At 39.6% G+C, this 18,911-nt stretch overlaps 1 protein-coding gene across 1 annotated transcript in view; it reads right to left on the bottom strand.

The window, feature by feature from the left end:
• LOC126354202 (tetraspanin-33-like) overlaps positions 1-13,519 on the bottom strand; it is a 68,772-nt gene extending 55,253 nt beyond the window's left edge. Inside the window, exons 1-3 of the mRNA XM_050003659.1 lie at positions 12,948-13,519; positions 12,635-12,838; positions 3,351-3,524 (exon numbers count right to left, since the gene is read on the bottom strand). Of these exons, the coding sequence (XP_049859616.1) occupies positions 3,351-3,524; positions 12,635-12,838; positions 12,948-13,034 (465 nt within the window). The 5' untranslated portion in view covers positions 13,035-13,519. The remainder of the gene's footprint in view (positions 1-3,350; positions 3,525-12,634; positions 12,839-12,947) is intronic.
• Positions 13,520-18,911: the final 5,392 nt, after the last annotated feature.

Here is an 18,911-nt window from a genome sequence, read left to right as displayed (position 1 = left end):
TCCAAGTGGGTGAAGTACGTGAGCGCGTTTGAGGATGTACTCAACAGAATAAAGAGTAAGGATACGGGGTACTCACATTTGGAACTCATGACTGGGGTGAAACCAAAAGTTCCTACTCACAGAAATGGTAAAATTCCTGCACGAAAAGCTGAATTGGCTGCTGAAAGAGAGCAGGCAGTAACGACCCACATTAAAAAGTTAGCCATTCAAAGGAAAAGGCGACACAATGGGTGATACAAACTGATGAAGTGAAAAGTGGGGGACAAAGTGCTTGTACGCACCAAGGAGCGATCGAGCAAAGTGGACGGGGAGATTAAAAAATTATTTGAGTTATACTATGGACCATTTGTTGTGCAGAGTGCCCTCACCTAAATGCGTACCATTTAAAATACCCTGTCTCGGGAAAACCTTTGGGTCTACGAAACGTGGCAGAATTGAGGCTCTACATAGAGAAAGGGGAGAAATGAAAAACTGTTCTAATTTGTAATTAGTGGTAGTATTTTTGGAGGGACGATTTTGTATGTTTTACTTGGGGATTCACTGGTAATTTGTTAGTTTATTGTGGAACTGTACATGTGAAAGAGGGGGAAGTTTAGGCACTGAGGGTGCATGGAGGTCGGTGACCTTGTGGATTAAGTAAAATATGTGTTGATTTAGGCTTTGTATAAGAGTGTGGCAAAGAATTTAGTGGTCAATTTGAAGGGTATTAAAATTGTAATTGTATGTGGATGCAGTTTTTGGTGCGAGGAAGTAGGAAGGTTTTATTAAAGTCAATTAAATAGAACTTGTGGGAATTTGAGCTTACAGTGATTCAGTCATTTGCCTTTTGACTTTATTCCTAAAGCATCATTTTCCGCTGGTGGGAATCTTTAGCAAGGATCTTGGATGGGTTTTGACATGTTTCTACTTTTGGTTTTCGCTGTAGACAGATATGTCACGATAAACGGTGGGGCTCGGAATTAAGAGGCAGACACGATTTCTGCGAGGCACTTGGTCAAAAGACTGATGCGAGTTGACCAATACTTCGTGCTAAAATCCGTGTGAGCGTGTGTAGTGTGATGGAAGAATTAGTGCAAGAAGGTGCCTTGTCCAAAAAATTGTTTAACCATAACTGAAATGCAGGCATTCATTTAATATGCAGTTTCGTTCACAATTTTTGTTAGTTTAAGTTTATTTCGAAATTCATGCTGCTCACATACCACTACAAAAATTTTGTAAACACCATTGGCCTGATATTTTAACCACTTAATTCTGTCCTTTGTAATTTGTTTTATATGTACTTGTATGAACTAAACGGCTGAACAATCTGGCAAGTCAGAATGTTAATATAAGTGGACGTGTGTGAGATAACAGGTGAGTTGTGGCACCCTGCAAATATTCTAAGTTCAGAGTTGGCATGGCCGGACGGGCAGCTCTGCAAGCCAGGGCTCGTCAGCAACTACATGGTGCTGAAAAGTAGCGGGAGTAAGTGGGGTAGCACCAGCACGTGGTCCAGACTGACCGCATGGCTGGGAATTGCATGTTGGTGCCGTGATGAGGACTGTTCTGTGTGTCAATGAAGGAGACTTGTATGCCGGGAGTGCCAAAGATGGCGGACTTTGTGAAACCATAATGACAGACATTTCACAGTTCATGTAGAAATTAATAATAGCCAGAGGAATCATGATACCTTAAAAAGAAACCTTTACATTGCCATTATTTGCATGATGATTCTGATGGTGTAATCAGATTTTCAATACCTTTATTAGTTTAAATTTAGTATCTGACTGTAAATTATAGAAGTAAAACCCAGCAATGAGTTTCCAAAATCTAAATGGTTCATCTGATTTTGCTGATTGACATGTCTTTAGAAAGCTATTAGTGTCAACCTAAATTGGTATGAATTACAGACATGTAACTTTAATAGTACATGAGTTATTGGAGGTCAAAGTGGGCGATTACTATTGATCATGTCAGGCAATAAATACTCCACATTTACACAAAAAAATGGTAGCAGCATGCTTATAAATATATTTATTCGTCAATGTCTTGGTTTATATCCGATATATACTATTCATGAAGAAAGCAGAGAGGCATTACGCTACTGGCCTACTTTTGTTTATATTCCTGTGATATATGTTTTTTTAATCTGTATGTGTATTTAATTATGTGTGTTAGAGCGTGTTTAAGGTTCAGCTGTAGGAATATTTATTTAATTTCAAGTTATTTAAATGTAAATCCAGTACTTTGTATTTGTTTCAATATGTTTATGAGTGTGCGTTAGCTTGGTGACATTGTGGGAGTGCTCGAGCCAATAACAGTGCTTGTTACTACAATAGGAGACTACCGAAGTCAATGGAGAGATTGGATGGAAGTGGGGGAGGAGGATTGGGTGCATACAGGACACGAGGAGTACTGGACAGGAAAGCACTACAGACGGGCACAGGAAATACTTCGAGTGTGTTGAGCAGTTTGCACATGGTCGCGGGAGATAGAAATATTTCATAGTGGCGACTTGTGCACTTGTGACATTTCCATGGCTTCTGCAGTGAAGACATAGTATGTGTTTAGAAGTGAATATCTCACGACCTATGTTGTTGCTCTTAACTAATTATGTTAAGTAGGAATATATTGTATCCCTGTTGTTCAACTTATATTTTAACTGCTGGACCATCGACACCAATAAATGTTTTGCAGTAATAAATGGCATTCTTAAAGGTACTTCTGCTATCATACTCATCATTTAAAGTTGTTAAAATAGTTTCTGCAGATTTTATTTAATTGTAGTCTTTCTTTTATAAATTTCTATGTTACATTCAAAATTCACATTTGCTGAGTGATATGAATCTTCGACCATTCGATTCATGTGTGTATTCATATTGTATACTGCAGACTCAGCAGTATTTGTCACATGATGCTGCATCTATGAATCCCAGCCCCTAGACAATGAAACCACCCACAACTTTTAATATTTCTACTCTGAGTCCGAGAGTAGGAAGTTGAGAGCTACAATTTTTTATTTGAAAGCCCACAATTGGGGGGTCGTCCAGGATTTTTGTCCTGCAAAGTTGTAATTCCTTTCCTCTCTGTTGTTCAGCGTACTATGCAAAGTATAAAAATTTTGCAAAACGAGTAAAGATTTCTGTAGAGAATACCTCTCACAAACAACAGTGCACGATTTATGAAGTTAATACCAGGCACATACTATTTCATGAATAATTGGTGTTCTTGGAAGCTTCTGTTGTATAGTTAACACTATGTTCATATATTCACTGTTCGTTTTTCCCGTCTACTTGTCTACTAGCTTCTTCTAAAGCACTGTTAAAAAATAAAAATAAAAAGATAAGAAAGTACAAATTAATGTCACTCACCTCCTGTTGTGCAAAGTCAATTAAATTCTGTAGATCTGCATCCTCCCTGTAGGTGTGAATTATTTTATCTGTAAAAGATTCTTCCAAAACAGACTGCATGGTGTGAGGGAATACAAAACCCATGATAGCAATCGCCATTTCTAGAAGGAAAAAGACGAGTAGACACAGGGAGTACTGGAAAATGAATGAACAAGAAAATATTAATTTCCCGTGTGTCTAACTCAGCAGTAAGACATGGTTCAAATATTCTGACATTCATGCAATGCAAGTCTTCAATAATCTTAAGAAAGTATGCATCAAATATAATTTTCAATATTTTAAACTTTATTCTTCTTTATCTTTATATCAATGACATGATCATATTACACAAGATGTGCCCTGTATTTTTTATAGAAAATATAGGACTAACTAGGTGTTCAACTGAAGTATGAAAAAGTGAGGAACAACTACTGTACAAGAATAACTATCATCTTGGCATTCACTGGAATTCTACAGAAAAAAACAATGGAAACACAAATCAGAATGGTTGAATCAGCTAACAAACCGAAATCCTTTTTATGTTGAGCCACGGCTGCTTTCATTTTGGCGGCACAGCATTCTGCTCACGTGACTAACTACTTGGGTTGCCCATCAAACATCGCAAGCTAGGGTCTTTGGTTGAGGCATGTGTACAGTCAGTCGGCTCAAGGACAGGTGACTGGCAAGTAGTTGCTTTTGGAAGCCTCCACCTGTCTGGTATGGGCCTCGAGAAGCCATGAATAATTAAATCAGTTGGAGGCAAACCTTGATTGCTTGCTTGCTTAAGGATTGGCAGTGGTGAGTTGTGGTAAGAGCCACTGACATCACATGCAACCTGATCAGCAAGCTCCCAGCCCACTTAAATTTTACAGCACCTCGAAGACTGCCTGTATAGGTTGGAGGCAATAACACCCCGGGCTGGAATCCTGGAAGTCATGGCTGCTTCACATGTGAGTGGAGTTAAATGTTTCTATTTGTTTGGGGTGCTTTATATTGCTAGGCCACATCTGTGCCGATATGAAATTGGACCTGTTATATTAATGTGCCTCAGAGTGCTTGTGTGGTCAGCATTAACAGATGGCAATTTGTTGTTCTGGGCCATATTCCATGTGAGTATTCTCTGCTAAAAATTGAATTGCTAAAATTAATTCTGTAACATAATCTGTGTTGGAAGCAAAGCCACTCTTTGTAGATGATTATGTATTAATAATTGCATCAACAGGCACAGAAATTTCGTCTTCTAACTTACAAATAATTTTAAGCAGTATTGCACTTGAAACTTGTGTGTGTAGTCACTTTCGAAATAATAATTCACTGAGATTTCCTACATTTGGGGCATTCTTGTCAGTAGCCTTATTTGCACAGATTACTGTTCCTTCTGATGTGTGTTGGCAGGGTAGCTTTAGCAGCAGATAACGCGTTCCTGTTCCCTGGGCCTAGAGCAGAGACATGTTTGCTAATCGTCACATGATGTCTGGGTTGGCTGGCAATCTGGTACCTCTACCACCCCCGTCGTGGTGGCTCAAGCAAAGTGAAGTTGATTGATGCGTGCCACGCCAGAGTGTTGCCGATTAATCAGGGACTGTTAGTCTGTCCTATCTGGTGAATACAGTAACCTCTTGAGGTTTAAAGTGCGTTCTGCAAGCCTTAAGTTCTTCCTCACTATACCAGCTCTTTAACTACTCATTTAAACCTTGCACTCTTGGTGGTGGTGGTGGTGGTGGTGGTGGTGGTGTGGGCAGTAGCGGCAGCCCGCACCCCCTTCCCCTGCCCAGCTTTGTCTCCGATAACTCACTTTTTCAGGGTAGTATAAATGTTGCTTCACAGTGCATACTATTTGCCCAGCGTAAGAGCATCCACAGTGGCAGTGTATCTTGTACACTCCAGGCATTTGAACCTAGATAATTCTCATGAGCTGTTGTATTTTTGCGGGGGCCTTTACACACATGAAATGTTTTATCTGTTCAAGAGCTGGCTAATCTTTCCAAACATTGTGCTACAGAAAGGCAAAACCACAAGTTCCTTTCTCTCTTTTTTCGATGGTGTTTTTCCATTGCGTCTTATGAGAAGATACCTGTGGTATGTCGTAATGATTGCAGTCCTTTTCCAGGAAGATTCTCCAGTGGTAGCTTAGTTCTAGTGGCAGGTTTTTGGCATCTGAGACAACTTTAGCATGATATCTGTGGGTGTTCAGAATCGCACATTTTTGTTCCAGATAGTAGTGGCTAAGAGCGTGTTGTAGTATTACATTTTATTATGACAATAACTGTATCAGATACTGTACTGCATTATAGGAACCAAAGACATTACTCCTTCCATAAGAAAAGTGAACATTATCATTGTGTTAGCTCTGTTGTTGAATGTAATGATAAGGACTCTGATTTTGTTCTTACTCTGATAAAGATAGAGGGAACTTATAATTGTGAATATAATGTACTACAACTCAATAGCAAGAGTAAAAGTTGTATTCAGGGAAGAAATAAATGGGTGCTTATCTCTGATAAATAACTAAGTGAGACTCAAACATAAATATTACTCTCTCTCTCTAGTCATTCTAATTACTATAGAAAGATTCAGCTACATTACAGTGACATGGAGTTGGAGAGACACTGGGGAGATAGGTGAATTAACCTGCAAATAAGCAACTTTCAATACACTCAAAGAGCACGCAACAAGAAATCTGTCACAGCTCTTTACCGACATCTTATCACAAAACACGCACAAGGTGATTTTGGTTTCAATGTGCATTTCAATATACCATTTGAAAACCAAGAATTTATGCTAATCTTGTCTACAAAACCATAAAATACACTAACAATAACAATATAACATAGATATGCCAAGAATAATGAGAAAGACAACAGGGCTCCTAAAACAGTCATCACTGGAAGAGGCTGTTATTACCAACCTGCTCCTGCAGGTGCCGAGACCACCTATGCTTCATGGGCTACCTAAGCTCTAAAAAACCTGTTCACATCTTCATACCATTGTAAATCCCACTCGATCACCGACTTCTACACTGACAAAACATCTGACCAGCCTCCTTACAAGATGTGTGTGTTGCTGTGTGCTTCTCATGAGAAATACCTACAATTTTATCAACAGAATTTAGTACTTACATCTTGAGGAAGGTGATATAATGGTCAACTTTGATGCGTTCTCCCTATTTACGTATGTTCTTGGAATACTGTGTAGATCTCCTCTCCCAATTCCTTGACAGTACAATTGTGGGACTGTTTAAGCACACACTGACATTGTATTTTCTTTATGGTGAACTAGAATTTCAGTGTGGCAATAGGAAGTCTGTTAGCTCCATGTGCAGCCAACCTTTTCATGAAGAAATCTGAAGACACCATCTTCAACCTGACTCCAACAAAGCCAAATTGCTTTAATTGATATGTTGACTACACATTTATCATCTCATGTAAAGAACAAGAACTCTTAACACCTGAATAGCATTCAAATCTACATCAATTAAAAAAAAAGGGGGGGGGGGGGGAACAATGGCACCTAGCCATGGTGTCTACAGAAACATATACACATGGATCAGTATTTGCATGCTCTCAGCCACCACCATCCAGCACAAAAATGTGGTGTTCTGAACACCCTCATCCATCATGCTAAAGTCATCTCAGATGCCAAAAACCTGTCAATAGAACTAAGACACTTCTGAAGAGTCTTTTACGAAAATGGCAAACTTCAATGCCAAGTATTGCAGGCTACTCCTGCCAAGATGTTCAAGAAAATTGCCACTCAAAAAGAGAGAAAGAAACTTGCATTTTTGCCTTTCTGTGACAGAATGTTGGGAAGAGTAGCTGTCTCCTGAAGGAACGCAACATTTCATCAGTATTCAGGCCCCCAGCAAAAACACAGCAGCTCATGAGGCATGTGAAGGATGATCCAGGGCTCAGAATGCCTGGAGTTCACAAGATACCAAATCAATGTGGCTGCTACTATGTCAAGCAAACAGTATGCACTATGAAGCAACAATTTTGCTATGCTGAAAAATGAGCCATTGTATAACATGTTGTAGAAAATGTACACTGAATTATATTCATCTGTCATTATGGGGGCAAATGGATTTGGAAATAGTATTATAAAAGAATCTACAGAAACAAAAATATCTGAGAACATCTCCACCAAGGTCAGTAGTTTGCAGCTTAGCACAATCCGGGACCCATCCATTCAAACATTAAAGCAGCCACATTGGACATGGGATGAAACATTACAACATTGGGCAAAGAAGCGAGCACCAATATCACAGCCTGCAGCATGACTACATAATGGAAAGACCACAGTGACACAGCAGTCATTTACCAACTACATTCAAGGAGAGCTCGGTCAAAAGCTTATCACATTTCAACCACTCGATGTGGCTGGAAGCTCAAGAAGATTTTATTAACATTGTTTCCTATGTTATTCCCCCCCCCCCCCCCCCTTTCTCCTTCATCCAGCTGTCTTGGGACACAATTCTGACCTATATCTATGAGCTATTGAAAGATCACGGAGAAAAATGGTTCCCACTGCTTTTTGTGCTATGTGAAGGCCATGGCAGAATGTGTTACCAACTTACTCAAGATGTTTGAGGGTATACTTGGTAGGTTTGTGTAATTCAATTGCTCACAAGTATAATTAGCATAACACCTCCACTGGATCTATACCATCACAAGATTAAGAGACAGAACTGCAGATAGAAACTGTTTCTAAATATTGTTGACAATGGTTGGAATATTAGAATACTTATCAAATGCACATACAGTAAAAAAATTAAATAAATAAAAAAATTAAAAAAAAAAACAGATGCATTGCAATGGAATTATCCGAATGGGACAGAAATACATAAATGCAATCTACATGTACAGGCAAACAAATGACTGCAGTTTCAGAAAAATTGGATGACTTATTCAAGAGAGAGAGCTTCACAAATCAGTAATGCATTGGCCCAACTCTGGCCTTTATGTAAGCAGTTATTTGACTTGGCAATGACTGATGGATTTGTTGGATGTCCTTTTGAGGGATATTGTGCCAAATTCTGTCCAAATGGCACATTAGATCATCAAAATCACAAGCTGTTTGGAGAATACTGTACATAATGCTCCAAATGTTCTATGAAGACAATTTTACTCCAGTCAATGAGATGCCAGGCTGAATGTGCCCAACCCACCACTGTCAACAGGTTTGTTGGTGCGCAGATGTCAATGGCAGTCAGCACATGGGGCGCCGTGAGGTCAGCCCTCTTCTGTGAGGCGCATATTAATGGTTCTTGTGGTCACTGAAGCACCAGTTGCATGCGAGATCAATGATAATGATGAATGTGCTCCAAGTGCTTTTGTGATGACTGCTCAGTCCTCGCATTCTGTCGTCTCTCTAGGTTGCTACTTTCTTCTTGATACATTGTTCAACAGAGGTTCACCCATTCCAGTCAACTTTGTTGAAGAATGGCATTACTCCTATTCAAATGTCAAGAAATTTGCTGATTCCTCCAATCAGCATTTCTGAGCATAGCCACATCAAGTCCCAAATGCTGACATCAGCATATATTGTCCATATGCCTGTCTGTGATGCATAGTTACTGTCTAACAGAATGAAATTCACGAAGACTATGCCCTGGTATCGACATGTCCACTGTTTACTATCCTTGCCAGCTACATGGCGGAATTGCGCTGCAGCGTCACACACTCATCCATCGAACATCAAAGTTTATAATTTTACTTTTCTTGTCAATACCTTTAAAAATATAAATTTGTGACCAATTTGCATAACTCCTTCATAATGTCACTTTTTTGCCATTTATTGTGTCAACATTCATTTGCCAATAAAACTAAGTGACCACTGCAGCGAAAATTTGCATTTGGTAGACCATATTGAGCCCTGTGTACACTGTTACTCTCAGTATATTTCTTCACCTCTCATCAACCTGCTATACCCACCCGGTCCCCTTGCAACTTCAGTTTTGTTTAGATAAGTATCAATGCTACAAACAGTTAGAAATTTTCCCTTGCGTGAGACTTTGTACACAAGACAATGTGCTGATTTAATGTTCTACATTTGCATACTTTACTGTTCTTATTGCTTCTGTGTAATCCTTCAATTGTAAAAATACCTGTTTGTATTGTGAAATCTCGAACACTCGTGAGTGCTGTGACAAACTAGTACTGTTATTGTTAATTGTAGTCAAACTAAACTGTACTGTTTTAAAACACTCAGGACAGTAGGCCTACCTTCGTTCAAAACAATCATTCTCTTATTTCATTGTACAATTACATGAGAAATCAGCCAGTTTTGAGAATTTTCACACACTTACAAAACTACATTATGTAATTTATTTCGTAGCTTTGCTAGCCCATGAAGGGTAGGTGGTGTCGGCACCTGCTGGGGAAGGTTCTTACTAACAGTCTCTTCTAATGATGACTGTTGTTGGAGCCCTGTGGTCCTCCTCATTATTCTTGATGTATCTGCATGATCTTAGTCACACCATCTCGTACAAAAATATGATGTTCTGAACATCTTCGGCCATTGTGCCAAAAGTCACCACAGACACCAAAAACCTACCACCAGAACTAGGAAACCTTCGACGAATCTTCCTGGAAAATGGCTACAATAAGTGGTAAAATAAACATATAAAGAAAGTTGTCCATCTTTGCACCAACTTCAAATTTTATCGACAACTGATAAATTTGTGCAGCTTTATTTTTTATTTTATAAGACAACTGCACCATCTGCAGAAAGTCTGTGGTTACCATGAATATTGTCTAATAGGTCCTTAACACACAACACACACGGCATGGGTCCCAACACTTCCCTGACCCGCAAGTGAAGTTAATTCCTTATACATCAATGAACCTGCCTGAGATAACACATGTATTGTGTCCTCCCACCAAGAAATTCTCAATCCAGCCAAGTCACAAATCTCACTTGGTATCCTACACGATCATACTTTCGAAATAAACGTGTAGTATTGAATCTAATCCATTTTAGAAGTCAAAAAAGACTGCATCCATCTGACTGCTTTGATCCACGATATTCAAGATCTCATGTGAGAAAAAATGTGAGTTGGGATATTCACATGATCAATATTTTCAGAATCCATACTGGTCGGCACGAAGGAGGTCATTCTGTTCGATATATCTCGTCACACTGTTGGGGGCAAAAGACTATATCAGATGAACTTTGTACTCAAAGAAATTATGTTGTGGACTGTCACATGTATTTAAGTGAAGTGATTGAGAAAACTCACAAAATTTTTAATACAGAAGGCAGGATGGGTATTTGATCCCATCTCTCCAGAATGCAAGTTTCTTGTTCACCTCATTCAGATATATGGTAATAACACTTGTTGTTGTTGTTGTCTTCAGTCCTGAGACTGGTTTGATGCAGCTCTCCATGCTACTCTATCCTGTGCAAGCTGCTTCATCTCCCAGTACCTACTGCAACCTACATCCTTCTGAATCTGCTTAGTGTACTCATCTCTCGGTCTCCCTCTACGATTTTTACCCTCCACGCTGCCCTCCAATGCTAAATTAGTGATCCCTTGATGCCTTAAAACATGTCCTACCAACCGATCCCTTCTTCTAGTCAAGTTGTGCCACAAACTTCTCTTCTCCCCAATCCTATTCAATACCTCCTCATTAGTTACGTGATCTATCCACCTTATCTTCAGTATTCTTCTGTAGCACCACATTTCGAAAGCTTCTATTCTCTTCTTGTCCAAACTAGTTATCGTCCATGTTTCACTTCCATACATGGCTACACTCCAAACAAATACTTTCAGAAACGACTTCCTGATACATAAATCTATATTCGATGTTAACAAATTTCTCTTCTTCAGAAACGCTTTCCTTGCCATTGCCAGTCTACATTTTATATCCTCTCTACTTAGACCATCATCAGTTATTTTACTTCCTAAATAGCAAAACTCCTTTACTACTTTAAGTGTCTACAGAAGCATTTATCTTTCATCTTTAAACAATGAAACATTTTCTCTCATGTTAATTTGTCATACTAACAAGTAACCCTTGGGGCCAACTTATTCACATCCCCAATATGTGAGAAGGAAACTGAACAGCCTGAACTAATGATAAATATTAACATATGAGTTCTTAACATTTGGGAACTCCAAAATACATGCCCCAAAACAGAAGGAAAAAATTGCAACAAGTAGGCCTATAAGTGGGGAGTTCTTGCTATAACAGGAAGTGAAAAGTTTAATGACTGACCAATAAGTTAAAAATTAAAGAAACAACCCTGTTGCAGAAATACTTGTCCTACATTAATAAACTAACAGAGATTCCTACCTTCACGTGTTTTGTTGAATACTTCATGTATTCATTCTATGTTTAATTTTCTTTCTCTCTAAGACAAAAGATCCAACTGACAACCAAATTAGAAAAAAAACAACCTTAACACTGGAATGGAGAAGGCAGGGGAAGGGCCTAGCAATCACTAATTGATTTAAGGCAACCACATCTAACATGTTGATGGGGGTTTTAGATCCACTTCTCCCATATATGACTCCAGTGTGCTAACATCATTACACTCAGTGCTAAACATGTCTAGTTAAAAAGAAGTGGTTTCGTTGATAGACTCAAAAAGGGTTCAACAACAACGCAGAAAGGAATTTGTAACTGTCTTCAGTCCAAAGACTGGTCTAAAAAAGCTCTTCACACTAGCCTATCCCGCAGACATCTGTTCATCTCTGAATTAATACTGCAGCCTATAGCCATTTCAAACTGCTTACTGTATTCATCTCCTATTATCCCTCTACAATTTTTAACTTCCATACTTCCCTCCACTACTAAACTGATGAGTCCTTTATGTATTTATAAAATCTAGCCGGTTGTAACTTCAGTGTTTTCAAGGAAATCAGATTCAGAATCTACATACTTACTGCATGCTGCTATGTAGAAACGAGTATCCTTCTCACAATGATTATCACGAACAAGGGCTTCAGTGACAGTTAAGAGAATTCTGGCAGATCGTGCACGATACTTTTGCGTAATTCCAAAGATAAATTGAGGCTCTATAGCGAAACAAAAAAATATCTTGCCATCTCTGCGTATATTCGTAATACAGCCCCGCCGCCCCCCCCCCCCCCCCTTTTATGCTGGATGTAAAGGAACTATTAAAAACAGTACATTCTAGTGCATGTAGCCATGTTTACAGCTACACAAAACCTTCAAAGTGAACAAAATTTTTGGTTGTGTATAACACAAAGACACGCAGATACACAGTCGAAGAAACAAATTTATACACTGTAGTGTACTTACGAATTTTAAAAGGCAAGTATTCTCCCGTAGAGCTCCAACACACCCAGCAAAGCTCACTATGAAAATGACTCCGCCAGCGATGACCATAACAAGAGATATATTTAAAACAACATCGTATATTGTTTCAACTTTAATAAGACCTGTTGCTTGCCATTTATCAACAAAGGCGTACAGACCAACTCCAATCAAAAGACCTCCAAAAAGCTGAAAAAAATGATACTGGTGTACAAATTGCATTTTTGAAATTTCCATGCAAGCAGAAAAAAAAACATTATCGAAAATGCAGCTGAATTTTATTTGTAAACTGCCTTACCCAAAAAACGAAATTCAGTAAGAATATCATGTACTTCACGCACGAACTAACGTAAGTGAAGTTGTTTCTCGTCCTGCGTCTGTGCATTTTGTTAGATTAGAAGAAACCTACTTGAGTTTAGGAATGACACATAATGAGTAAGTCAAACAATTTCACAGCATTTGACGAGAACAAACAAATCAAGACAGACTTTTCTAACTTGACAGGATGTTGCCTCCCACTGTTCCGATGACACATAACAAAACCAGCGATACTAACATTACAAGCTGTTGCTATCGTAGCGTTCTCCAACTCCGTGGTTACTGTCAAAGACAACTCGCGGCAACAGTACAGCTTACTTTTTGGAGTTTGATGAGCGCGAACTGGGTATCCATTCAGGGACGATGAAAGAAGATCCGACTACTAGTTTTATAATGTCAAAAATGGCCTGTCCCATGCCATTGTTTTCGGTGTAGTATCGTCAGTCGTCATTCACGAGAATTAACTTCATAACAATTGTGTCTCATGGGGGCAGTCATAATGAACTCTGTTCCAGTGCGGTAGTCAATGCTAGCAACAAATTAAAGATAAACAACTGCATGTTGATTGTCAATTATCATGGAATGAATATTATGCATAAGGATACTGGCAAAACGAATGTCATCAGAATATTATAATCATAGGGTTCTATCATGCCAGTGTCTTAACAGAGACATACTGTTGCTACATACACCCAATTCTTACATATGGGATTGCTTTCTAGGTATCAAAGTTACAATACGTGGACACAGTTTCCAAACTGCAAAAAAATGGCATGAGAATAACAGCTAGAATTAGTAGGCCGTCTCACTGTCCCTCTTGAAACAACAGGGTATCTTGCTGCACCCAAGTTCAATAACATGCTGTGCATATCAGGGAAAATTTATTGACTAGGCATTCACTTGCAGTTTTTTACATAATCGTGGACAAGAGCTAGTTTGATGATATATTTATCAAGGAAAAACAGCGTTTTCTATCACGTAAGAGCACCCATAATAAGGGGCAGCTCCCCTGCCTCTTAAGCTGGGTTTACACTAGCAAGTCGCTTGCAGAAGCTATTGCTGCAAGTTACTGCTAGCCTCTTGCAGCTGTGTTTACATAGCAGCGCAAGAATTAAGCAAGATTCTTCCACAAGTTCTTTGGCAAGAAACTTGCGTCAAAAACTTGCTGATACTGTTTACATATGCTTTCAGTACCACTACGAGTGCGAGCCGAAGTGTAAAATGACAAGTAGGCTGGTGAGAGATGCTGCAGCTCTTGTCATTGTAATGTAAAACGTGAAAAAGAAAAAAGAGAAGTAATTGGGTTAGAGAGTAGATAACGAGAACTTGGTGTCGAGAGCATGGATACTTTTGAAAACTTTTGCAGAATGTCCACAAATGATCTGGAATATTTGTTGATGTTAATAGCGCCCGTCATATCAAAACGAGACACAAACGGCCGGCCGCGGTGGTCTCGCGGTTCTAGGCGCGCAGTCCGGAACCGTGCGACTGCTACAGCCGCAGGTTCGAATCCTGCCTCGGGCATGGATGTGTGTGATGTCGTTAGGTTAGTTAGGTTTAAGTAGTTCTAAGTTCTAGGGGACTAATGACGACAGCAGTTGAGTCCCATAGTGCTCACAGCCATTTTTTGAGACACAAACTTTGGTACTGCTATTTCAGCAAAAGAACGTTTGCTAGTCACTATGATTTATAGCTACCGGTGAGCTACGAATAAAATAGGTATTTCATTCATGTGAAACATACAACCAAAAAAAGTTTGAATTTTGAAATCTTTTCTTTGTAGGAGACTCATACAAGTCTCCAATGTACTTGTTTAATATTCCCGTCAGCACGATTTCTCTGATCGTACCCGATGTATGTAGAGCCATTTTTAACGTCTTGAAAAGGGAAAATTATTTGAAGGTATGTGAAAACACAACAATGAAATTAAATTTGTATTGAAATAAACTGCATTTTACAGAATGATATACTTATAAAAATGTTTTTTTTTTCTTCTAATGCTCATAAAATGGAAAGTGACAAGCTAAGTAAATAGAACATGTAATAATTACACATCGTCTTTTTCTAGACTCCTAAAACAATAAGCGAGTGGATGCAGCTGGCAAAGGGGTTGTGTCTTCAAGCTATGCTACTTTCTATGTACTTCTTTTATAGATGTGTCGAAATCGACGAGATTTCATTCAATGCGCTCATCTTCTTCACTTTATCCTTAAAGTCTCGGTTATGCACGTTCCATATTTCGGGGTAGCTCTCCACGGCTTCAATAAAATGTTCTGCATCCTGCTTCATCCATTCCCGTTTCTTCCCTATTTCTGAAATTTGTTTGCATATAATATGTAAGATGGTTGCATTAAATTAAGTCACCACATTCAATAAAATGTTAAATATGAGTGTTATGCAGGCGACATGCGTACTATAACTTGCGTTTCCTACTTGCAGGAAATAGAAATAAATCTTAAAAGCTGCAAGTTACTTGCAGATACTTGTTGTTTACACTGGAAGTGGAAAACGTGTGCAAATCACTTCCGCAATAAATTGCTACGGTCGCAAGTCATCTTGACGATATGTTTTCACTCGCAAATCGCGCGGCTAGTTCCTCCGCGGATGTAAATTGCTGCAATAACTTGCTAGTGTAAACCGAGCATTAGGCATGTGGGAACTCAGCTAATAACATCGCTGCTGTGAAGTAAAACTACCTCTTTGGTTCCCACAGCAGTGTTTTGTGTGGACTCTTTTTGGTGTTCGCTGACTTGTAACGTGCCCTATAGCTCGGTAATAAATCGTTATTTATACCAGCTGTATGTGTATGAATTACGTTGTTTAACAACCACTGTGGAAAAGATCCATGTTGGTGACCTCCGACGACCATGTCTGACTGCATTTTCTCGCTGTAACACCGCGCCAATAACTAAACACTAATAATGCAGCCATTTTTGTGCTTCTGAGTTCCGCAATTATTGTGAATAGACAGTGTCTTTCCTGTTACTTCATGTTACGCGCCATGCTACAACACCATGCAACAGCGTGCCTCTCATCAGACTGTGACCGGCCAGAGTGGCCGTGCGGTTCTAGGCGCTACAGTCTCGAACCGAGCGACCGCTACGGTCGCAGGTTCGAATCCTGCCTCGGACATGGATGTGTGTGATGTCCTTAGGTTAGTTATGTTTAATTAGTTGTAAGTTCTAGGCAACTGATGACCTCAGAAGTTAAGTCGCATAGTGCTCAGAGCCATTTGAACCATCATCAGACTGTCCTAAAATCTAGGCTGTAATGCAACAGTGCCATGTCTCGATGGTGAACATTGTCGACCTCCTACCTAAACAATGGCGTCAAACACATTGTCAGTTGTGCATGGTGTATCTATTGTAACTCTGACATTTTCGGTATTTCCGCACCTCAGGCTGTGCAACCTTCTGATCCATTTTCAGTACTTGAGTGCGTCACGCCTACGGTGTCGCATATTTCTACACTCCCACCTGAACAATGGCGTCAGACAGATGTTTTGTCGAGTGTGCATGGTGTTCCTACCGCCTCGTGATTTTTCTAGTGTTTTCTGCACTACAGACTGCACTGTCCTGATATGTTTTTCTCGCCTGCGTATCCCGCACCTAATGCTTTGAGCATGTTTACAATTCCACTGCCCACGTCACAACAGACTGTACAGCCAAGCAAACTTTAGCTAACAACACTGCTGTTGTGCCTACCATGCCAGGTTTTGACATGCTTCTTCTGTTCGCACTCTGGCCAACACCATGCCTACAAGATTGGGATTACTCATCTACTTTATAGCGTCCACCGTTTTGTACTGATTCAACCACTACACAGTGTGCTGTCACTGAATGCATCGTGGTCACGTATGGAATAATAGATGACACTGCTAAATTGGTCACTCTCCTGAGCAACACCTATGAGGAGGCTGACTTGATTAGTTACTTATTTTTCACATTGCAAAAAATAAGTATGACATGGCCAAGCTCTGCATCTCCAGCACCTGTCACAGACACTGGAACAACAACTCAAACAGTTTATTCACAAGGGAACCATTGGTAACAGTACTACTTCACAGCAGTAGCCCACCTCCAAATCCTGGTGGATTCGAATCAAATGCCAGACTGGACTCTGTGGGTTGCGAAACAGCCATCACAGGCAGAACTTGCAATGATTTTCCGTTAACAGTGGAAGGTTACAAGACGTCTGTCTTGCCTTATTCCATTTATGCTAAATTTGTCTGCCTCTTGTCACGACTGACGATAGGCAGGACACTTTAGCTGCATCTACTTAAAGTCTCATTACGTTCATTTATTATGGAGAAATGTATATTATAACATTTCAGTGGTCGTCAGTAAAAAGGGTAACAGTTCTAGTCTTCAAATACGTGAGATAAGCATAGTCTGAAAACAGGTCTGAATGCGGCAGTATGTCATGGTCACTCAAAGGTTTGTGCTGGCTTGCGAATGTCAAGTGACCGCTGACGGAAGCTCACAGAACCTATTAGTCCTTTTCACTAAGTTGGGTCTAGAGTCCTATGGCGTGACTTGCCTCTTGAGATGGTGAGAGCAACAGTTTCAAGTACCTGCTGGGACACCACAATTTATGTCGGAAAAGTACAAGTCTTGGAATGAGCTAAACTACACTCTGATTCTCCTACTGCAAGCTGATGTCAGGTGGGAATTTCTAGAACAAACTAATGAGGAAGATGTACTCTGGTTGACCGGTGACTGATGGCATTCTGGTGTGGGGATTTGTTAAATGTGGAATTTACATGCTATTGGCAGAAAAGAGTAACATTTCTCCTGATCGGCGTTTGTGGCTAAATTGGCGCAAACTGCTGATTGAGGAGCTAGTCAAGTAAAAAGCGACACTCTTGGTTCGATTGTGGATGGAGACAGGTCACTGGTTCGAGATGTCATGGCACCTGGAGGTGTCCAATTACTGATGAGTGAGATTCTGGTTCTTCACTATGACTACGGTCTTCTAACTTACCTCCACAGAAATTGGTAAGAGCATGCAGCAGCACGGCTCACTAGATGGGTGTTAATGTTGTGATAGGAACTGTACAAATGCCACAATTCCGCTAAACTCAATTCATTCCACAGTATCGTTTAATTTTCAGCTAGCATACAGTAGACATCCCTCCACAAAGTAATTAAATTTGTTTTTCACAGAATGTTGATGCTAATTCTTTGCATTTTTATTTGAAGCAGAAATAGTTCCTTCAATGCACGCATTTATTCTGTTGACTGATGGATATTTATATACTAGGATCATTGCTATTTTCCACCTAATGGTTCTATGTTAGGGCATTTCAAGATAGCGATTCTGTTGCGTAATTTAAAGTTAACATGGTGTCTTAAGGGGGAGTGTGGTGGACTGTAGGTAGTTCCAGTAATTTGGCAGACACTGTTCAGTCTTTGTTCCTTGGGACATTCTGTGGGCAGACTAACATTTTCTCTTATAATATATCACATAGTAAGTACATCAAATGTATAGTTCATTTTGTTATTTGTATTCTGCGAATAATTTAGGCAAACTGTATTAGATACGTGCAAGTATTAGACTAGCCTTAATTTGCTCGTGCTTAATGTACATTTATTAGTGCATGCTATGTATTTTGGATCTGAAGATTCTGCATCACGTCTCTATGTCGTTTGATGGCTTTTTTTAATCAGTGTTTTGATTTGGAAGAATATTGTCATTGTTCTCTATTCATTAATGGTATCCAGGTACTTTTAAGGTTATCAGTTATTGAGCTATTCTGTTGTGTCTTACAGTGAAATTTGTAAGCAGTGTGTGATTGCGGTTAGTAAGGCACAAGTACAGAAAGACTTAGTAGAAGTTGACAATAGCGAATATGGAGTACAGTAAGACAGACATGAAGCACTTAGGAGCACTCATGCTTGCTGAGGCAGACTTTTGCATGAAGGATTCAGTCATGGTTGAAGGG

The sequence above is a fragment of the Schistocerca gregaria genome, chromosome 3 (assembly GCF_023897955.1).
Source record: "Schistocerca gregaria isolate iqSchGreg1 chromosome 3, iqSchGreg1.2, whole genome shotgun sequence".
Taxonomy (NCBI): Eukaryota; Metazoa; Arthropoda; class Insecta; order Orthoptera; family Acrididae; genus Schistocerca; species Schistocerca gregaria.
Note: the sequence above shows the minus strand (reverse complement) of the source record. Positions and strands in the feature narration are given on the sequence as shown.